Source organism: Rhinichthys klamathensis, unplaced genomic scaffold (genome assembly GCF_029890125.1).
Source record: "Rhinichthys klamathensis goyatoka isolate OS25496 unplaced genomic scaffold, OSU_Roscu_1.1 h1tg000481l_1, whole genome shotgun sequence".
Taxonomy (NCBI): domain Eukaryota; kingdom Metazoa; phylum Chordata; class Actinopteri; order Cypriniformes; family Leuciscidae; genus Rhinichthys; species Rhinichthys klamathensis.
In genome coordinates this window covers 575,001-598,870 of record NW_026606968.1, presented here as the reverse complement: position 1 = coordinate 598,870, position 23,870 = coordinate 575,001, and the positions used below count along the sequence as shown (strand labels likewise).

Genomic DNA, 23,870 nt, shown 5'->3' with positions numbered 1-23,870 from the left:
TTTTATGATCTATAGTGTCGAACGCGGCGCTAAGATCAAGTAGGACTAGTATTGAGATACAGCCTTGGTCAGAAGCTAAGAGTAGATCATTTGTAATTTTAACTAGCGCAGTTTCTGTACTATGATGCGGTCTGAATCCTGACTGGAATTTTTCATAGATATCATTTTCTTGCAAAAAAGAGCACAGTTGAGCGGATACAACTTTTTCTAGTATTTTGGACATAAATGGAAGATTTGAAATGGGTCTGTAATTTGCTAGGTTATTTGGATCTAGTTGCGGTTTCTTAATGAGAGGTTTTATTACTGCCAACTTGAATATTCTTGGAACATGACCTAAGAATAAAGACGAGTTAATAATATTAAGAAGAGGCTCTTCCACTACAGGTAACACTTCTTTCAGTAGTTTAGTGGGTATTGGATCTAATGAGCATGTTGTTGGTTTAGATGCAATAATAAGTTTATTTAGCTCTTCCTGTCCTATCGTTGCAAAGCGGTGTAGTTGTTCTTGAGGGACGATAATTGAGGCTGAATCATAAGAGACCATAGAGGATTGTACATTTATAATTGTGTTTCGAATGCTTTCTATTTTCTCATTGAAATAATTCATAAAATCATTACTACTAAACTGTAACGGTATATTTTGCTCTGGTGATGTCTGTTTATTTGTTAGTCTAGCCACGGTGTTAAATAAGAACCTTGGATTATTTTGGTTATTTTCTATTAGTTTGCGGAGGTGCTCAGCCCTGGCTGTTTTTAGAGCCTTTTTATAACGTGACATACTGTCTTTCCACGCGATTCTAAAGACCTCTAAATTAGTTTGTTTCCATTTACGCTCTAGGTTACGAGTTTCTCTCTTGATATCATGCGTAACACTGTTGTACCATGGTGCTTTAGTTTTCTCTTTAACCTTTTTTAATCTAATTGGTGCAACAATATCTAATGTACTAGTGAAAATGGTGCTCAAACTGCTAGTCATTTCCTCTAGTTCATCTGTTAGTTTGGGTTCACTGAGCAGCTGAGATAGATCAGGTAAGCTATTTGAGAATCTATCTATAGTGGTTGGAAGGATTGTTCTGCCTGGTCTATAACGTGGCGCAACATGACATATTTCAGCAGTACGTATTATGCACGTTACCATGTAATGATCAGTGACATCATCACTTTGCGGTATAATATCTATATCAGTTGGATTGGTTCCATATGATATAATTAAATCTAGTGTATGATTTAGACGATGAGTGGGACCACGGACGTTTTGCTTGACCCCAAAGGAGTTTAATAAATCTGTAAACGCAGCCCCTAAGGCATCATTTTTGTTGTCTACGTGTATGTTAAAATCTCCAACAATTATTGCTTTATCGACATTGACCAATAGATCCGAGAGAAAGTCTGCAAACTCTTTTAGAAATTCAGCATATGGCCCTGGAGGTCTATATACAGTAGCCAAGGCTAGAGATAATATGGATTTCTTTCTTACATCTAAGAGCGTAACATTTAGCATAAGTACTTCAAACGAATTAAATCTGTGACCTGTTTTCTGAGAAATATTAAGAATATCTTTATAGATTGTTGCAACACCGCCGCCACGACCAGTCAGACGGGGCTCATGCTTATAACAGTATCTTGGCGGAGTAGACTCATTTAGACCGAAATACTCATTTGGTTTAAGCCAGGTTTCAGTAAGGCAAAGTATATCGAAATTATTATCTGTGACCATTTCATTTACAATAACCGCTTTAGGTGTGAGCGATCTAATGTTTAGAAGACCTAGCTTTAGAAATTCTTTTTGTTCACTGATATTTAGATTTTCTGGTTTAATTACAATAAGATTTTTGCTAGATCCTGCTCTAGATTTATTGTTTGGCTTTTAGATTGTGTGTCTGTTTCCATACAACTATGCATTAAGAGTAATGCAACAGTTACTTATCATTTTGAGCAGTTGTATCAATTGATAGTTAGATCATTGTAAGGAAATGAATAGACACTCATTTGAAATGTAATGTGTGAATTGCCTTTTGAAATAGTAGTACTTTGATGTTAAGTTGTGTCATATTGAACAGGTGATTTTTGTTGAATGAACAAATGATCTAAGTTTTATGTGTATTGTATCCAAGCAATTGAGAAAAGGGTTAGAGTTTTGAAAAATGTGCATTTTGATCATTGGTTGTGAGTTTTGTGTCTAGAGTTGTGAAAAATGACATCAAGGTTCTGAAAATAGTAACAAAGTGATTGTAAAAAACTGTATTTCAATCGTCTGTTTTTAATATAATTCTAAATTTTTAATCAACATTTCAGTTACTAACTAACAGAACCAAAATTAACAGAAATGAACAGTTATATTACATATTGAGTAAAAATACATGACATGAACAGCAATAACAAATGAGTTTTTTATAGCCTTACAAATGTATTCCTTTGTGTGTGTGTGTGTGGTGTGTGTGTGTGTGTGTGTGTGTGTGTGTGTGTGTGTGTGTGTGTGTGTGTGTGTGTGTGTGTGTGTGTGTGTGTGTGTGTGTGTGTGTGTGTGTGTGTGTGTATGTGTATGTGCACATTTTCAATGTGTCAGTGTCACCAATTTATTTTTGTTATGTTTCTGCATTTTGGATGATTTTATTTTACAAATGATAAGAGAACAGTTTGTATACGTATATATATATATATATATATATATATATATATATATATATATATATATTAATATGTATATATTTCTGTCTATGTGTTCTGCGTTGTTTCTGATTTTGATGATGAATTTTGTATATTTACTATGCGGGGTCTCCAGGGACCCGAAGACAACTAGTGTCACTATCTTTTTCACGCTAACATAAAAACAGAAATCATTACAATTTTTTTTTTTTTTTTTTGTAGATCTAGAAAGTGTTGAGAGCCGTAGAAAGTTTCATACCATTTGGACAAAGAGAATTATTTAAAAAATTTGAGCAAAAGTCATTTGCGGGTTAAAAAGACCCTGAAGAAAACCAGAGGCTTAATGTGTGTCATTGTTCTCTACAGGTTGAGTAAGTGTGGAGTCACAGATGAAGGTTGTGTTGCTCTGGCTTCAGCTCTGAGATCAAACCCCTCACACCTGAGAGATCTGCATCTGTCTGGGAATAAACTAGGAGACTCAGGAATAAAGCATCTTTCTGATCTACTGGTGAATCCTCTCTGTAAACTGGAGACACTGTGGTAAGATCATCTCTACCATAAAGACTCTGAGTGAATAAGGATTAATATGTAGATAGTGTATATAATATATGTGTGGCGTAAGCCCCATCCGGGGTTAAAAATAACAATAATGCTATCAGTCAAATTCATCTTTACTTTGTTTATTTTGTGTTATTTTTGAGAAAGAAGAATCACTCCATCACATACAAAAGGAACAATTACACTTAATGCGACCAGTTTGAAATAATGGTGACACTTTATCACAAGTATACAGTAACACAGCGCTTATAAATCATTTGCAAACTATTAGTTTATAGTTCACGAATAGTATATAAGCTGTTGTTAAATTAATTATTACTAGATTGTTGTCATGAAACAACCGGACACAGATAGATCCAAGTGCAGCGTAGGTTTAATTACAGGGTAGTCAGACAGGCAAGGGTCACAGACAGCAGACACAGCATAGGAGACAAAGCTAAATCGTGGTCCAAATACCGGGCAAGAGATCAGAGGCTGGCAGCAGACGATACGAAATCCAGGAACACAGGCAGAAGGTCGGGAAACACAGGCAGGATATTAGGCATGGAAATGCTCTAAAGCAGACTAGGAAACACTAGAAATAGACCACGACAGTGACATACAGTCATACAATACTACGCAAAGAGTGATAGTGACAGTGAGGTATAAATGTGTGTGGAGCTGCGTGTAGAACTAGATGCAGGTGTGAGAGTGATCAGTGGAAACAGGTGTGTGAGTAATCAGTCCAGGGTGTGTGCGTGAACAGTCCAAGGGAAGGCAGTGCAGAGGTGGAGCGCCCTCTCGTGGCACTCGAGGGCAATCCAGCCGAACATCGTCACAATTGTAGAGCCCGACTGATATATCGGCGGGCCGATATTAGGCATTTTCCAAACTATCGGTATCGGCATTTATAATGGCCGATAAATGAATATTTTAAAAAATGCGGGTGAGGTGATTCATGTAAGGGTGGCGCTGCCAATAAAGCACCTAAAAGCTGTCACAAAGAACTGGCAAAAGTAATGATTATGAATACAACAAATATAGCAAGTAGGGGTGTAAATCGGAGCCTACATGGCGATTCGATACGATACCGATTTCTTAAGCCAACGATTCGATTATTTTCGATACTTCAGAATTCCCCGCGATACGATACGATTCGATACGATTCAATAATCGATATTTTTACATATCTATTAAGTTTCAAATAAATCAACAATTTTGTTTTATAATTTGCCTTTTATTGAGAATACAGGAACAGTATTCTATTCACATAATGTGTATATTGTGCTCAATGCACTGCAAATAGAACAGCAAATATAACAGTTACTGAATACAGTTCAAAACTTGATTCTATCGAATCCTGGTGCGTTTCCGTGCATCTTACGTCATCGCAAACGTGCACGGCGCATGATAGAAAACAGAACGCGGGTCAATATATTGTGTTTTTTTATTTTATTTGGTGCTATTATGCACAGCTGAGTGAACAACACCGGTTTACTGTGTGTCGCATTTGGCTTTTTGCTGATTGCAAACGCAGGAGACAGTGGATTTCCATTAATTTGTTGCCCTGAGTCCACGCGCTATGTGTGTGCGAATACAGACTCACTCTCGCTCTTATCCAAGGTAAATTATCAACACTATCATCCCTTACATGTGTTTTATTTAACTAAATACATCATAATCAGCTAAAAAGCATGCGCAGGTCACTTACTTCCTGAACAAGTGCGCACCCGAGTCCGTGATGCTTTCACATTCACGTGAGCCGCGGCACGGTTCGAGTGCAACCGAACTCAGCGCACCTCCTCCAGGCAGTCTCGGGTTTGGTACCCCAGTGCGCACCCGGGTCCGCATGACAGACAGCGTTTACATAATTAGCGATTTTTCATGCGAACCGTGCCCGTTCCGATCCGAGTTGGTGTGAAAGCACCCTAGACTTTTCAAGTAAGCTGTTGAAGTAGCCTTTTGTACACATTAGCGCCTGTTTGTTTACGTTAGTAACTGCTAGTTTGGAGTTCGCCAACTAAGTGACTGAGGGTGCATTCACACTGGCAGTTTAGTTCGGTGACTAACTAACGTTAGCCCAGTGCATAACAACAATCGTTTGTACGCATATGAGCGGATGCTGAAAATAGACAGGCGGCAAAACAAACACATTAATCGATACTCTTGCGGACGCATCGATGCATCGAATCGTCGGCTGTATAATCGATACGAATCGATTAATATTTACACTCCTAATAGCAAGGAGACATTTTAATTGTTTATTAATAAACAAGTGTTTTCAGTCAGTGTCAGCCAAAGATGAAGTTGACGAGGCTGACTCGCGATCTTCAGTGAAGATAGAGAGAAATGCACATTTCATACGATTACATGAGTCTGTCTGTCTTTCGTTTTGAATTGTTCTGTTTAAAAGTAGACATTTCAATATAGATATATTTCAATTCTCAGGTCTATACGCTGAGTTTCGGTTCATGAGACGAGCTCCAGTTCACCCGCAGGCGCCTCCGTGTCGAGATTATCTATCGTCTGCTATATTTACTTCTTAAATCCAGGCAATTGGTTGATGAAACATTGATTAAAATTAAGATACAATTAATACAAAACGAAATTCACTTTGAAACGAAAGGTTTTGTGCTTTCTGTTTGATGTCTATGTGAAAGTTTCAAAGCATTTTAGTGCCGCTTTCAGAGCGCTCACGTCCGTAGTGCTGAACTGTCGCGTCTGTAACATTGTTTTTTCCTCATAAATGCGAACACGAAAAATAAAATGAATATTTTATGTAGCCTGTGGAGACTGAGAGCCAACCCTTCTTCATCCGGTGGGTAGTAGCCTACTTGTGATTTGCGCTGTGTAATTCACAGAATTGATTTCTCTGCTACAAGCCTCTGTCACGTATTGTGTGAGCTTGTGACTATTGCAAGTGCGCAGCTGAGAAGTCCTGATTATATTGTCTGCTATATTTAGGCCTACTTCTTATTTATTAAGGCAATTGGTTGATGAAACATTGATTAAAATGCGTGGCGCGAGCGATCTTCGACAGTAAACTGATTCTGCTTTGTCTCGGGTAATCAGCTGTTGCGACGCGAGCAGTAACGGCCGCGTCCGGTGTAGACACCGTGTTAAAGCTCATTCTGCCTGATAACGCTACGTTACAACATCAAGCAATATTCCAAAAATGTATATAATTATAACACTTTATATAGGGCCATTTTGCATTAAGAGTAGCCTAGTTTCACGTTTAATACATTTTGCTTACTAATTATTTAAAATAGTATAAAAGTACTGTATACATATGTAATTAAAAACGTTTTCATTATGATATTATTAATTTTACTTTAGTAAAAAGATCTGAGTTCTTCCTCCACTGGTAGAGATTAGAGGAATTAAGACTAAAAATAGAAGATAATAAGGTTTTGTCAGTGACACTTTTTATATATTTATTGATACGTTATGACTAAATTAAAAGACAAAGTCGTTTGTGAAGATTATGCAACAGTATTTAGAATATAATATAATATAACATGCAATGCAAACTAGTTTGGTTACAGCTCAACTGTATAATTCTCATTATATCATCCCCCCTGCCTCCATCTGTGTCACACAAGAGTTTGATCACCACATTTGAGTGATCATTGCAAAACGTGTTTATAAAATATATTTATTCTGTTTATACTGTGTAAAGTACCCATCAAAAGTTTGTACACACCAATAGGAAAGTGTCCAAACTTTTGACTGGTATACTGTACTATAATACACATAAATAATATTGCTACTGTATTATAATATACACATAAATAATATCGGCATCGGACTTTTTTTACTCCCTAATATCGGTATCGGCATCGGCCCCCAAAAATCCATATCGGTCGGGCTCTAAAAGATTGTATTATTATTATTATTATTAGACTATATACAAATAATTGGGTGCCGATACTATAAGTGTTGTGATTTTTAAGAATAGCGATTCTACAATATTGTGATTCGATATTGCAATGTATTGTGATTTGTTTTTAACACTAGACTATGGAGAAAAGTTAAATCATACACTTATACAGACTGTACATGATGAATAAGATGAGTCATATTTACAAAAACAATTCATCACATCTCTGAGTTTTATTTCAGGAGCATCATACAGTAATACACTCTCTTGAATAAATAATTCAATAAATACATTTTTTAACAGTCACTTGTCGCCACCTAGTGGCAAAACAATGTAATTGATAAATGCATTATTTTAACGCATGATTCAACCGATGATTTTGTCAAAGGTTTAATAGACAGACGAATTGGAAGAAGATCGTAAAACAGTAAACAAAAAAATTGCGATAGTTTGGTGAATCATTTTTTTCTCCCAGCCCTAACACACGCACACACACACATTCCTTTAAATATTTACAAATACATTAAGCACACACACACACACACACACACGTTTTCCATGTTTTATGGGGACTTTCCATAGAAATGATTTTTATACTGTACAAACTGTATATTCAATCCCCTAATCATAACTGATGTATTTTAACAACATGAACTAATGAGTATTTGTATATATTTCATATTGACAGCATTATGTTATTTATAGTTTAAGTGTTGTGTTTATCTCTGGATATAGGCTTAATGTGTGTCATTGTTCTCTACAGGTTGAGTAAGTGTGGAGTCACAGATGAAGGTTGTGTTGCTCTGGCTTCAGCTCTGAGATCAAACCCCTCACACCTGAGATATCTGGATCTGTCTGGGAATAAACTAGGAGACTCAGGAATAAAGCATCTTTCTGATCTACTGGCGAATCCTCTCTGTAAACTGGAGACACTGGGTCAAGATCATCTCTACCATAAAGACTCTGAGTGAATAAGGATTAATATGTAGATAGTAGGGGTGTGACGAGATCTCGTCGAGTGAAAAGCTGTCTCGCGATATGGCCATGACTGAACGTGAGATTACCATAGAATATTCCACCGCTACACTCACATTCGCCTAAACTATCGTTTTGTTGTTTTTATAAAAGAATAAAAACCATTATAAACTAATGTAAAAGTCTGCTCTGCTCATCCAGCGCGAGTTGCCGTTGCAATCAGTGCCGCACGAATCACAGTTCACTGATCGCGTGACGATGGCGGAGGATTCGTTGCGCAACATAGACTAACGTCTGATACATGTCTAATCTTGTAGAGTGTGCGCTCAGCACCGCTGCTCCCTATACACGAATCCGACGAGCGTTCTGTGTAGGCTGCCATCTTGTGGCGACGCCATTACTGAGCTGTTAGCGGTATGTAAACAAACCTCCGTGATAACGCACCCTCGATGACAGCTACAGCCAGGCAGAATGACTTGTTGGGTTGATGATGTTAGACAGTGGCCTCCAGTCACAGATGAAGGTACAAACGATCTTACAGATTATTTATGAAAATAGCTTGGCAAGCTAGCTAGGCTAACGTTAGCTAACGAGGAAACTATAAAAAGATCTGTCCATTTGGCAACAATAAATAAATGAATGACATCAAATAAACAAATTCATGTTTTTCATTTGTGTCCATTATTTATCTGATTTTCACATTGCAAAAGGCAAGGGTAAGGTACAGCTAGAAAGTATTCATAATATCGACCAATTAGTGTTTTTAAACCATGGAAAGAGGTCAATATAACAGCAGGAGAACAATTATGTCACATAACGTTACATTTAGCTCAGGAAAGCCATTTAATGACCATAGCATGTTAATTGAATAGAAAAAATAGCTAGACAGGAGATTTTGCTGAGCACTATATTACATATTTATTATATTTTTTACTTATGTCATTAAATAATTGTTATTATAACAAAAACTGCATTATATTTAATTTAATTTGTTAGTTTAATTTGTTATTTAAAAAAAATTCTGCCACAGTCAAGCAAATCAAACATTAACAACAGACATAACAGTAATGTTACTAACGTCACTACCCCAATGCGCCCTTTACTGCCGCCATTGAAACAATTTAAACCGGAACATGTTTTCCCACTCGACATTAGGAGTAGAGGTTATCAAAGTATGAGCCAAATTGGCCCATAGGTGGCGCTATAGCGCAAAAAACTAAAAAAATTCACTATTTTGCTTAAATCTCAGTAACCCTTTGTCCCAGACTCAAGTGTCTTATATTTTTGGAATCCTTGGCTCAAGCCAAACAAAAAATGCCCCAAGTATTTTTTTGTAGGTATGCAAATTTGTCCGTCATTTCCGGTTTTGTCCAAAACCTACTTTTGCGAACTAGTCCCTGGTTTTTTGCCCGATCGGAACCAAACCAGTGCAGAAATGTTCTCTGGAGTCTGAATATCAATAATTATCGAAAAAAAGTTGAAATTTCGATTCACGGTCGCTAGGGGGCGCAAAATGAACGTTGTGGGAGGAGCCTATTTTACTAAAATGGCTATAACTCAAGAAGTAAATGAGATATCTTCAGCAAACTTGACACACATGTGTATGAGGACAGTCTGAGGTCACAGTAAAAAAATCGCGTCGATCTAACACTAGGTGGCGCTATAACATGAAAAAAACATAAAGGGCTGACCGTTAGTCCGATTGACTTGAAAATTGGTATGCAGTGTCTTGGTCCAAGGCCCCATGTATGTGTATGAGGATATTGGCGTATCTCAAAAAACATGGCCTCCATCGGCCAATTAACTTTGAGCACCTGTGAGACGAGGTTAACGGAGGCCAATCAGAACGAAACTCGATGGGCATGTTCGACTCATGGCCCAAGAGGTCTGTAAGAGTTTTGAAAGAAATCGGCCACTAGTTGGTGCTAACGAGTTTTACGGCTCTGTAATCACGTGGTGTTGCACATATCGCCACAACATGCATATCATTTGATAGATCTCCTCATGCTGAACAACTTCAATCAAACCGTTCATTAAATATTCATGAATATGTTAAAAACCTACTTTTGCAAACTAGTCCCTGGTTTTTTGCCCGATCAGAACCAGACCAGTCTAGGACAATTCTCTGGACTCTCTAGATCAATAATTATCAAAAAAAAGTTGAACTTTGCCCTTTGGTTTGCTATAATATGATCATTTATAAAAAGGGGCGTGTCAAAACACACTCAAAAGCCTATAAATCATTAAAAAAAACTCAGAACTTCACAAAAATTGGTGAGCATATGTGACATAACATCATGAACATGCATGCAAAGTTTTATGGAGATCGGACAATAGGTGGCGCTATAACTGTTGAAAAGCTTTAAAACCATGTATTTCCTATGGTAAATTGCCTGTATGGGCTGTAAATGGTGTTTTCCATCTATTATGTCAGTGGTTAAATGTATGCTAAATAAAACTTAATGTCTTTTGATGCTTTTGTGCTTAACGGCCTTAAAGGCCTTAACTGCTTGAACACCGCTAAATGCTGCTTGCAGCTTTAATACTGTTTTTATTTCTCTGTTAAATGTGTGTTAAAAGGAGTTCAGTTAGGAGGTCACACACAGCCTCAATCAAAAGTTCTGAAAGCTCTTAAATGTACAGTAAGGTCTGAAGAGACTAATGTGAAATCATACAGGAGAAAAGCCAGTCAATAAAAACCCTTTACAGTGCTTGTATATTGTTTTCTTTCAATGCATTTGATAATTCATACTCATAAAGTAGACCTGAAATGACATGCATTAGAAGATTATTAGTTAAAACATTGAAAAATGCGCCTGCATACTATTTTTCCAGTCATGAATTTTGTCATTGAGGATTTCTGAAAAATTGTGCAAAAATCTCGTCTCGTTCTCGTGAGATAAGCGTCTCGTCACACCCCTAGTAGATAGTGTGTACAATATATGTGTGGCGTAAGCCCCATCCGGGGTTAAAAATAATAATAATGCTATCAGTCAAATTCATCTTTACTTTGTTTATTTTGTGTTTATTATTGTGTTTATTATTATTATTGTTATTGTGTTATTGTGTTTATTATCATTGTTATTATTATTATTGTTATTATTATTATTATTATTATTATTATTGTGTTATTGTGTTTATTATTGTTATTGTGTTATTGTGTTTATTATTATTGTGTTGTTATATAAAGAAGAATCACTCCATCACATACAAAAGGAACAATTACACTTAATGCGACCAGTTTGAAATAATTGGTGACACTTTATCACAAGTATACAGTAACACAGCGCTTATGAATCATTCGCAAACTATTAGTTTATAATTAATGAATAGTATAAGAGTATATTGTAATATTTGTGGAGGAACAATAACACACGCAGAGACGGAGCCAAGTTGAGTGCCGTTTACTTCTGGTACAACACTGATACAGATCAGTTTCCGGGCGAGAGTGCCCACACCCCTTTACCGTATTTCCTCTAATACTGATACTATCATTACCATACAGTATAAACTACTACATATATAAGCTGTTGTTAATATATGAATCAGTATTACTAGATTATATTATTATTATTAGACTGTATACAAATAATTGGGATAAATGTCTCGTCTCTCTCTCAGTATATGAGCAGCGCGAGGGCTTTCAGTGACTCAGTCCAATGTTGACAACTATGTTCAGAGGAAAGTAGCTAACGCCTTCCCTAAGGGGCTGTTCACACCTGGCCACTTCAAGCGTTTTCTGTGATGGGATAGCTATCCGATCGTGAAGAGACCAGGTGTAAATGCCCTGCGAAACACATTCCAGACGGATCCGATCGCTCAAACCACTTCAGGAGGAGGTCTGAGACCGTTCCAGACCAAACTGGACAAGTGTAAATGCATCTGGTTGTTGAATCCACATATGTACATTTTACTCCTCCCAAAAATGCTAAAAAATAAACATGTGAGAGCGTGTTATAGGCTTATGTCATGTTCTAGCCAGATAAGACTTGTTTGTTTCCACATATGTTAGAGCGAGAGAGAGAGACGGCAGGGAGAGAGCAAGAGCTCGCGCTCGCACCACTGACAGCATTTGGGGGTCACTGAGGTTTGACCAGAGAGACGCTAGATTTGTCGCTAGTCGCTTTAAAAAACAAAAATCACTAAAGGGGTCTGAAAAGTCGCTATAATAGTGACAAAGGCTCTGAGTTTAACACTGATTCAGTCTCACGCCGCTTCCACACGTCCACTAGACAGGGATATTACGACACTCATAGATAACCACACGCTTCAGCCTCTGTTGGAGCAAGAGTGGCTAACTTCTGTCAACCTCGGCTATAAGCGAGGAAGAGAATAAAGCCATTTCATTTGAATCAATATCGATTCTGGAATAAAAATAATACATTCAGATCGTAAACAAAAAAAATCATGATAGTTTGGAGAATTTTTTTTTTCGTTTCCAGACCTAACACACACACACATACACACACACCCATTCCTTAACCCTTGTGTTATGTTGCGGGTCAATTTGACCCGTTTCGATTTTCAAGTTGTTGGAAATACTGGTTAACCTTTGTTTTTTTTCTTGATATTTTGTGACTTTTTCTCATTTATCATGATGAACATGCATGCAAAGCAAAGTTTCAACATGCTGATGTGTTTTGACATATACAAACAAAATTACTGTTACGTTTGTGATGTTCGCGGGTCAATTTGACCCTCATAGACAGCCATTCAAAAGCAACTGTACAGACACAAAATAAAAACATTTATTTTCTGTATGTCAGGGCACTTCAACTCCAGTTCTAACGTGCAAGTGCATCTAAAAGTGCTCTAACCCTAACCAAACACACTTGAAAAAGATAAAATCAATTAGAATTATTTGCAAATTACAGATGAAAATCTTTGTCAGACACAGATAGTAAAATAAGCTCTCATTTCAATATTCAAAATATCTAAAATACCTAGCTTTTAACCAAAACTTTTATGTAGGATTTTCAAAGGCAGCTTCACAGAGCCAAAAAATAAATAAATAAACATTTATTTGATGTATGTTTTTGTTATGTTTGGTTTCTCACTTCCCAGTGAGTGAATAATGAAACTAGGAAAATAGGTCTTAGGAAACTAGGGAAAGTTAACTTAGGAAAATGAAAAATTTTCATTATACAGCTATTTTTTTTTTTTTTTTTCAGTTACGATGTTCAAAGCATAAAATGTAAAAAAAAAAAAAAAAAGGAAAAAACAATATATGCAAAAAAATCAGTATACTGTTTATTTTCCAATTTTGTCAAAACAAAACTGTTTTAAAAAATGTTTTAAAAACATTTTCATAAATCATATTTTCAGGTATAATGTTTTTGTAATGTTTGACAAATGTTGATATTAAAAGTTTACAGTTTGTATCTAAATCTTTGTTGTTTTTCATAGTGTGATTTTTGAGGAATTGTATTGAATCCAATTAGGGTCAATTTGACCCGGTCCATAAGGGGAGTGCACAGAATTCGAACAGAACACAAGGGTTAAAATGTTTTCAAATACATTAAGCACACACACACACACACACACACACACACACACACACACACACACACGTTAGGTTTCCATGTTTTATGGGGATTTTCCATAGAAATATAGATTTTTATACTGTACAAACTGTATATTGAATCCCCTAATCAATAAATCCCTAATCTGTGTATCATTCGTTCAGTCATTTTTTTTTATTTAATATTGAAAGTATAAAAAGTATTCTTTTTTTTTCAAAATGAAAAACAAGAATTCATTTAGATTTTTCGTGTTTCGTTCTCAGGTAGAAACATTAATAACGGCTTGAATATTGGATTTCTACACGCGGGCGGGAATGAAACGCCCCTTTCCTCTGATTTATCAGCCGGAGATCAAACTGTGTCGTTTTAGGACAAAATTAAAAACACTAAAAAGGAACCGTTTTCTCATTTTTCTACTTTCAATATAAAATAAAATAAAAAATAAACTGTACGACTGATACACGGATTCAAACTGTTGTATTTGAACAACATGAACTAATGAGTATGTGTATATATATTATTTTAAGTGTTGTGTTTATCTCTGGATATAGGCTTAATGTGTGTCATTGTTCTCTACAGGTTGAGTGGTTGTGGAGTCACAGATGAAGGTTGTGTTGCTCTGGCTTCAGCTCTGAGATCAAACCCCTCACACCTGAGATATCTGGAGCTGACTGGGAATAAACTAGGAGACTCAGGAGTGAAGCAGCTGAAGGATCTGAGGGATGATCCACATTATAAACTGGAGACACTACTGTAAGAATATTTCTTAACGATTTTCATCATATTTTCATTTAAAGTTTAACTGGCTGTTCCCTTTCGTTGTCACTCCGAGTTCCGTCGGATGACGACGAATGGGGTTTCGCTTAGAAAGCCTATCGACTTCGAGTATACAAAACGAGCCAATGGCAAACAAATGCCATGGGTCTGCGGAATTTGCATGGCGCAACTCCGCCCCACCTCGTGGGGATAAAAGGAGAAAGCCGGCAATATGCAGATATGTTTTTGCTTCGGAGCCAAGATGTTCTCTTCACTCCTGCAGTCTATTCTCTGACTATCTTCGAGAATCTTCAAGACGAGCAGCTTCCAGTTGGTGTTGGTGTGATGGCGTGTTCCAGCGAGTTTCCCATTCCTGCCTGCTGATCTGAACAGCTGTGTGCTTCTCCCTGGGCGCTTCAGCACTGCTGCAAGCTTTTCTCACACAAAAAGAGCGTGCACGCGGCGCGTCTTTTTAAAGACGATCTGCCCGTGCATTTCTGAGTGCGGTAGTCTGATAGATTCAGCTGATGGGCACGAGCGCTGTTTTGACGTGTTTGGGCTTCGATCACGTTCGAACAGCGCTCGCGGATGCGTCACGTTCTCTTAAGGGAACATGACCATCGCAATGTAACGGTCAAGACTCAATGAGCTCAACTGAGTGAGAGTCCCCTCATCCACACCCCGATCTATTTTCTCCACGTGAGAGAATACTTTGGCTGGTGGCCAGGGTGACCTGAGATGGCCGGTGTGGAACTAAACCGCCGATTAATATCCGTGGTCCACACCCCTCTCTTTAACATTGCAACCCGCGCGGTTCTGAATGAGTTAGCTGGTCAGAGCCGCGTCCAGAGGACGCCGGCGGGCCGGCATCTCATTCAGTTCCCCGGCTGATGAAATCATGTCTATCGCCGCGTCACAAGGTGAGCTGGAGTCCTTTGGAAGTGAGTGCTCGTCTATGTTGCCACTCTCGGGTGTGCAACATAGCGAGTCTGATCCAGAGTTGACAGCTATGCTTCCCGGGCCGCCGCGAGTATCGGGCATGTGTGGATTACTCTGCCATGTCTCGAGCATTTAAGGCTGATGATTGGTTTTGGGGAGGCGAACCCAAAATCCTTTCTACCCGGATGTGCATGAAGAGGTTATGAGATCGTGAGAGTCTCCTTTGACTTTCGCGACTGCTCAGCAGCCTCTTCCACCTTCTCTGCCCTCGAGAGGCCGCGGCCATGGGTACACTGGGGTTCCCCCCGTGGAGTGTTCTGTGGCAGCACGTCTGTGCCCCCACAGCGCCTCCACCTGGCGTGGCGACCCTAAGCACCCCTCCAATGCCTGTAGGTTTTTTTTGTCTACTCCGGTGGCAAAGACCTATAGAGCAGCGGACAGGCTGCCGTCTCACTGCATGTTATTGCCATCCTTCGGGGTGCTCAATGACATGCACGAGGGTAGGGCTGATTCAGGGCTCATCTAAGAGACTGCCTGCCGCCACCGACCTCGCTCTACGAGTGACGAAGGTGACCGCACGCTCCCTGGGTCAGGTGATGTCCACTTGTGTGGTCAGACATTTCTGGGTTAACCTGGTTGATATGCGCGAGGCTGAGCGAACCCGCTTCCTCAACTCCCCCATATCCCAGGCTGGCCCTTCGGCGGCGCGGCCGAGGACTCTGCCCAACAGTTCTCGGCCGCCCAGAAGCAGACTGAGGCTACCAAACACGTTCTGACCCCGCGGCCAGCTGCTGCCGCCGGCTCAGACGCCTCAGTCAGCTTGCCGCCGAACGCGCCCTCCTGCGACTTTCGCCCCCTCCCGCCCGGCCCCAGCAGCTTCGGGACGCGCCGTGGAGGTGGTCGCAGGAAAGCGCCCCAGCCCGTACCAGCCCTGCAGCCTGCCAAATGCCGGGCAAAGCGGCGCTCCCGTTACGGGCAGCTCATGGAGATGGGTTGCAGTTATCCAGGAGGTGGTTGCAGGGCCACTCCTTTCCCCGGTGGAGGGCCGGGGGAGAACCTCTTTTTCCAGAGAGCTGACTTCCCATCTCTAAGCACACAGAGTTCTCGGACGACACGGTGCGCCGCCCCCGGGCCGTGCACCCCTCGTCCTCCTCTGTCCCAGAGCCGGATGACAGTGCGCGCCGTCCCCGGACCATGCCGCTCTCATCCTCCTCTGTCGCCAGACCCCTGGCAGAGCAGACCCCCGTGGAACGTTCGTCCTTCCCTGGTCTCCTCTGTCAGGACTCTGCGGTCTATGACTGTACCCTCACACCGGGCCGCTATGCCGTCCACGTCTGGGTCAGCCATACCGCCTCGCTGCTCCACCGACGGGAAGTCTGTGGTTCGCGTGACCCCGCTGGTACAGTCCTTGGGAGCCTGGCTAGAGCTTCCCAACCTGTCCCGCTGGGTCGCACGAACGATCAGGCTCGGCTACGCGATTCAGTTCGCGCGGTCTCCTCCCCGCTTCAGGGGAGTCCGCTCCACTATGGTCGGTGGCAATGCCCCTATCATGAGAGCGGAGGTTGCTACCCTGCTGGCGAAGGGTGCGATCGAGACTGTCCCTCCAGCCGAAATGAGGACCGGCTTCTACAGCCCGTACTTCATTGTCCCGAAGAAAACCGGTGGGTTACGGCCAATCCTGGACCTGCGCGTTCTGAACCGCTCCCTTCACAGGCTGCCGTTCAAGATGCTCACCGCCAAACGCGTTTTCGAATGTGTGCGGCACCAGGATTGGTTTGCAGCGATCGACCTGAAGGACGCCTACTTTCATGTCTCCATCCTCCCTCGACACAGACCGTTCCTGCGGTTTGCTTTCGAGGGGCAGGCATATCAGTACGCAGTTCTCCCATTCGGGCTAGCCCTGTCTCCTCGCGTCTTCACGAAGGTCGTCGAGGCAGCCCTTGTTCCCCTCCGGGAACACGGGGTTCGCATTCTGAATTACCTCGACGACTGGCTAATTCTAGCTCACTCTCGAGATCAGCTTTGCGAACACAGGGACTTGGTGCTCCGCCATGTAGCCCGTCTGGGCCTTCGGGTCAACTGGGAGAAGAGCAAACTTTGCCCCTGCAGAGGATCTCTTTTCTCGGTATGGAGATTGACTCGGTCGCCATGTCCGCGCAGCTTACGAGTGAGCGCCCGCAGTCACTGCTGACTTGCCTAAAACAGTTCGAGGGCAAGAGTGCGGTTCCACTGAAACTTTTTCAGAGGCTCCTGGGGCATATGGCATCTGTAGCCGCGGCAACGCCGCTCGGATTGCTTCATATGAGACCGCTTCAGCTCTGGCTTCGCGACCGAGTCCCGAGGTGGGCATGGCAACACGGCACCCTCCGAGTACCAGTTACTCCGACCTGCCGTCAGACCTTCACCCCGTGGTCGAACCTCAGTTTTCTACGGGCCGGAGTGCCCCTGGAACGAGCTTCCCGGCATATTGTTGTAACGACAGATGCCTCTACCACGGGCTGGGGTGCCATGTGCAATGGACGTGCTGCCGCGGGCTCCTGGACAGGACCCCACCGCCTATGGCACGTCAATTGCTTCGAGTTGCTGGCTGTCCCGCTGGCCTGCGCCGCTTCCGAGCCGTGCTCAGGGACCAGCATGTACTAGTCCGTTCAGACAATACCGCGACCGTAGCGTACAGCATCCGTCAAGGTGGTCTGCGCTCCCGCCGTATGTCGCAACTCGCCCGCCACCTCCTCTTATGGAGTCAGAAGCATCTGAGGTCGCTTCGTGCCATTTATATCCCCGGAGCCCTGAACTGTGCAGCCGACGAGCTCTCACGGCTTCAGCCCCTCCCGGGAGATTGGCGACTCCATCCCCAGTCGGTTCAGCTGATTTGGGACCAGTTCGGGGACGCACAGATAGATCTGTTGCCTCTCACGACTCGACCCATTGCGCCCTGTATTATTCCCTGACCGAGGGCACGCTCGGCACGGATGCACTGGCGCACAGCTGGCCGCAGGGCCGCAAATATGCGTTTCCCCCAGTGAGCCTTCTTGCGCAATTCCTGCGCAAGGTCAGGGAGGACGAGGAGCAGGTCACTCTGGTCGCGCCGTACTGGCCCACCCGGACCTGGTTCTCCGAACTCATACTCCTCGCGACAGCACCTCCTTGGCCGATTCCTCTGAGGAAGGACCTCCTTTCTCAGGGACGGGGCACCCTGTGGCACCCTCGTCCCGATCTTTGGAACCTCCACGTGTGGCTCCTGGACGGGACGAGGTAGGTTTGAGTACCCTACCACCAGCGGTGGTGGCTACCATCACTTCCGCTAGAGCGTCGTCCACGAGACACGTCTACGCGTTGAAGTGGAACCTCTTCGTCAACTGGTGCTCTTCTCACTGAGAAGACCCCCGGAGATGTTCGATCAACGTCGTGCTTTCCTTCCTTCAAGAAGGGTTGGAGCGAAGGCTGTCTCCCTCCACCCTCAAGGTCTATGTCGCCGCTATTGCCGCGCAGCATGATCTTATAGAAGGTAAGTCGGTGGGGAAGCATGACCTGATCGTCAGGTTCCTGAGAGGAGCGAGGAGACTGAATCCTCCTCGCCCTCCTCTCGTACCCTCTTGGGACCTCGCAGTGGTCTTAACCGCTCTGCGTAGTGCTCCCTTTGAGCCTTTACAGTCAGTCGAGCTTAACTTCCTGTCAATGAAGACGGCGCTTCTGACTGCATTGGCCTCCATCAAGAGGGTAGGGGACCTGCACGCATTCTCCGTTGACGAAGCGTGCCTGGAATTCGGGCCGGCGTACTCTCACGTGATCCTGAGACCCCGGCCTGGATATGTGCCCAAGGTTCCTACCACTCCCTTCCGGGACCAGGTGGTGAACCTGCAAGCGCTGCCCCGGGAGGAGGCAGACCCAGCCTTGGCACTGCTCTGTCCAGTACGTGCGCTCCGCATCTAAGTAGACAGGACGCAGTGTTTCAGGACCTCAGACCAGCTCTTTGTCTGTTATGGTGGGAAGCTGAAGGGAAAGGCTCTCTCCAAGCAAAGGTTGTCTCACTGGATAGTGGACGCCATTGCTTTGGCATACCAGCAGCAAGGTCGACCGTGCCCCCTTGGTGTGACTGCCCACTCCACCCGGAGTGTGGCATCCTCTTGGGCTCTAGCGCATGGCGCCTCGCTAACAGACATCTGCAGAGCTGCAGGCTGGGCGACACCTAACACATTCGCCAGATTCTACAATCTCCGAGTGGAGCCTGTGTCCTCTCATGTACTCGCTTCAACCAGCTAGTACCGGACCCGCTCAGGTGTCTTCGCTTGCTCGCCATTCCACTCTACGGACTGGATATGTGCGATATTCTCCTCAGGTGAGCTTCTCCGAAAGCCCTGAGTTCCTCCAGCACTCCTGACGTCGGCGCCAGTGTCTCTTGCCTGCGCGTCGGCTAGGTGCCTCCCGTGTGCATGGTACCTCCCGGAGCTACCCCCACATGTGTATTCCCACTGTAAGCCTCTCTGAGCATGTGTCTTTCCCTTGGCAAGCCACCTTGCCACCCCTGGGGTTGAAATATTCCACCTGCGGCTGGATACCCCAGTGATTCCCCATATGCATCCCTCGGGTCATATGTGTATTTCTAAGTCCCCCCCCTCTGGGTTGGCAGTAATTGCATACTTCCCTGAGACTGGGATATGCTCCCCAGTGTACCTTGGTATTCCTGTGTTAAATAGGAGTCCTTCGTCCGTGCTAGTCTCACGACAGGGATCTCAGATTTACGCAGGGCACTGGAAGACAGCTGGGAAGGTGGCGTGATTAGACTGGTATCCCCATTCGTCGTCATCCGACGGAACTCGGAGTGACAACGAAAGGGAACGTCTCGGTTACGGATGTAACCCTCGTTCCCCGAGTAGGGAACGGAGACGTTCCGTCTGCCTGCCACTTCCGCTGTACCGCTGGAACAGCCGAGTTCAGTCTTGGCTCCTCAGCGAAGAAACATATCTGCATATTGCCGGCTTTCTCCTTTTATCCCCACGAGGTGGGGCGGAGTTGCGCCATGCAAATTCCGCAGACCCATGGCATTTGTTTGCCATTGGCTCGTTTTGTATACTCGAAGTCGATAGGCTTTCTAAGCGAAACCCCATTCGTCGTCATCCGACGGAACGTCTCCGTTCCCTACTCAGGGAACGAGGGTTACATCCGTAACCGAGACGATTTTCTCACTAGAAATAATAGTAAAGATTCAGTGTGTGTGTGTGTGTGTGTGGGGGAATATTGTGTCTGAGATCATCAGATAATAAATCTTAAATTCAGTTTCTGTTTTGTTAGGTAGTTGTTACTTGCTTTGGTGTGTGTGTGTCTGTGTGTGTGTGTGTGTATGAGATTATGCTGATTTGGTGGACAGGTTTGTGTGTGTGTTTAGAGAGAGACACACTGAGTAAGATATACATCGTGAAGCAAACCACCAAAATAACAGAGTCGTCGCAAAATACACATTTAGTGATTTTATGGCGCTTCAGATTTGGTTTCTGTGCCGCTTCTTCTGTGTAAAGCCTTATGTGTGTGATAATCTGAGATTTGGGTTGTGTGTTATTAACTGATATTAAATGTGTAGTGAGTGTAATGATGATTTCTGCTGGTTCTGGATCAGCTGTCCGGTGTGTGAAAGTGACCTTTCATGTGCTTTTGATTCTGTAAAGTGACTTTGAGCATCAGATAGAAGCGATATTATCATGTTTGAGAATGAATTAATATAGATTATCTAGTTAGTTTTCTTATGAAAAGATGTGACAGATGTAATATCTCATACTGCATATGTGGCTGTGTGTGTGTTTTATTTTAGTTTATAGAGGACAGTCTGATCTTCTGCTGATCTTCTGATGGTGAATAAGGATCCACTACAGAGACTCACAGTCAACAGAATCAACAGAGACTGAAGATACAGTGACTTCACTGTTATAAATTAAGACTTCATTTAGATTTCAAAGATCCTCTGACAGACCTGATGAGGCGGCAGTGAAACACCTTTTATTTCACAGCAAATTACACTTTCTCATTCATAGATTAACCATTTAATTTGTATAAACACACAGTATAAACTCACAAATGTTGGAGTTTTAGAGTAAATATAGAGCCGGAATGTGTTTGTGTTGAACCAGCAGAGGGAGACAAACACTAATGAAAGATTCATTTTTAATAATTATGAGAAGATAAAACAGTTCAAGCTCACTTTTGGAAAACAATGGAAGATTGAGTTCAAACATCGTGTTTTTAATAATAGTTGTATTACATTTGTATTAATGGTTTAAAGGTGTCATATGATGCATATGTTTCCTTTGATGTGTTATGTTGCTGTTTGTGTGTGTATAAGATCTGCAAACTTACAAAGCTCAAAGTCTCCTACATAAAGATTTATCATATCTAATGTCCGGCACACACTGTATGATTCTGTTCCAGACGAAAGATGATCTTCGTGAAACACTCGTGGAGATTTCTGTGGTCGCGGCTCCTAAACGGTGTTTTGAGCAAAGATCGCCTGATCATTTACTGAGAGTCATGATCATCTCACAGTGTGTTGCTGCTACGACCGACATCTACTGACTAGACCATAAAAATGCATCATGAAATGGCGTATTGATCAACGCGACATGGCGCTAAAACTGAAAACTACTTTCCTCAAGCTCCATTTGCAAAGTTGTCATGCCAAGTTCAGCTCTTCCTCTCGTCACTGGACGAAACAGCCGGAGACAGAAAGGCATCAGACATAAATGCATCTTTTAGTCTGAGGCTGTTTCGTCCGATGCCTGATTGTACGAGACTTGACATTGATGTTGTTTTTCCTGAGACCTGAAGCCTTTTCCTCATATGAGTGAGGTCTGAGATGTCCTGAACTGCTCACCGTAGTACGAACGGCTATTCAGTTCGACTGTGTATTTAAATGGGGAAATGCTGTCTACACACTAGCTTATAGATTACAGTAAGACTAACATATTCATGCTAAAAGACAAAAAACTTACATTTTTATTTCACTGGGGACTTTAAGAGATCTACTAGTTACACTCATTAGGATATCATCACTAACTTGAGATGAAATGAAGTTCCTAAACGTAAGTTATGGAGGAGCGAGTCCATCTAATCTGTCAGTCATCAGGAGTGTATAAGCATCCGCTTCGCTCTCTCCAGTGTCAGCCGCTCCAGCGTCCGGTAGTGCCGTACTGAACAATGTCCAACATCCGGAAATACAGCGCTTTCCTTCAGACGACGAGTTGTCCATTCTTCCAGAGACCCAACAGTCACATCTCGCAGAAGATCTTACAGATCCAAACACAGAAACTCTTTCTGAGCGCAAAATCCAGCGCTCATTCAAACCAGCTCCAGAAGACTCTCTCTCCTCCACCTGGAGATCTCCAGTTTAAACTGCTCCTCCTCCATCTTCTTCCCAGACTTCATCTCTTCATTCTGCCGCTGCTAATACACCGATTCTACAAATGGTCCATTTCTCCTCAAGAGCTCAACTCGACGATCTCTTCATTAGTTCCAGCAGTTCCAGCATTAGAGCAAACTCTTCAACATCTCATGAAAGCGAGACTCGTCCCTCATCCACTTCTGTTTCTCTCCCGGCCCGGCGTTCTGAACACACACATTCTCAGCGCTGTTCCTCGCACTTCCTCGTCCTCCAACAACAGCCGCCGTGAAGAAAAGTTCTGCTGCTTCTCCAATACACACACACACACACACACTCTCTCTCTGGCGGATGAGTTGAGCGATGTTTATTGCAGGTTTGCCGTCAGAGACTTCTCACAGGAGCAGAAACTGCACTGGACGCCTCGTCTGGACTGGATTATCCTCAAACACTCACTGACCCGCATATGGTGGAGAGACTGTGTCCACATGTGTGTCCTAACAAGGCTTCTGGGCCAGACGCATCTCTGGGCGGACACTGAGATCTTGCAGTCGAGAGCTGGCAGAAGCTGGCGCCCGTTTATCAGACATCTATAGACACACACACAGTTCCTCAATGTGGAAGAGCTCCACTATTATCCCTGTCCCAAACCAGCTTTGCTGTGAGGAGAATAATGATGATCCTCCAGTAGCGCTCGCTTCTACAGTAATGAAGTGTTTGGAGAAAATGATGATTAATGTAGTAAAAACAGCGGTCAGTGTCTATCAGAGCCATTTCACTGTGCATACAGGAGCAATAGAAGCACAGATGATGCGGTTATAGCTATAACACACTTTATAAACAGGCATTTAGAGGATCCGAGCTCGTCCGCACGTCTGATATTTCTAGATCTGAGTTCAGCTGTTAATATGCTGCTGCCGCATCTCTTCATTGCAAGGCTGAATGACTGTAAAGTTCCTCCTCTTATTATAAAATGGTGTTGTTGTTGTTTGTCCGAGCGCAGGCGGCGGGTTAGTGTTAATGAACACTGTCTGAGTTCAGGACGTTGAGCACAGGAGCTCCTCAGCGCTGTGTTAGTTCACCGGCTCTGGTCACTCTGGACACAGATCAGTGCAGAAGCCGTTATTATAATCTCTCTCGTGCTGCTCAGGTCTCCCCAGGACCTATGGCAAGCACAGCTGTCCTTGACAGCTTTGAACCGGTCACCCTCACTGAACTTAATGAGATAGTTGCACATTTACGCCCT

At 42.9% G+C, this 23,870-nt stretch overlaps 1 protein-coding gene across 50 annotated transcripts in view; it reads left to right on the top strand.

Annotated features, from left to right (window-relative positions):
• Positions 1-23,870, top strand: part of LOC130072179 (protein NLRC5-like) — a 912,375-nt gene that overhangs the window by 379,159 nt on the left and 509,346 nt on the right. For 42 of the 50 annotated variants that reach the window (XM_056237149.1, XM_056237148.1, XM_056237144.1 and 39 more), the window contains one exon: positions 3,013-3,186. The exons of the other annotated variants lie outside the window; for them this stretch is intronic. In XM_056237149.1, the coding sequence (XP_056093124.1) occupies positions 3,013-3,186 (174 nt within the window). The remainder of the gene's footprint in view (positions 1-3,012; positions 3,187-23,870) is intronic. 50 annotated transcript variants of the gene reach the window in all.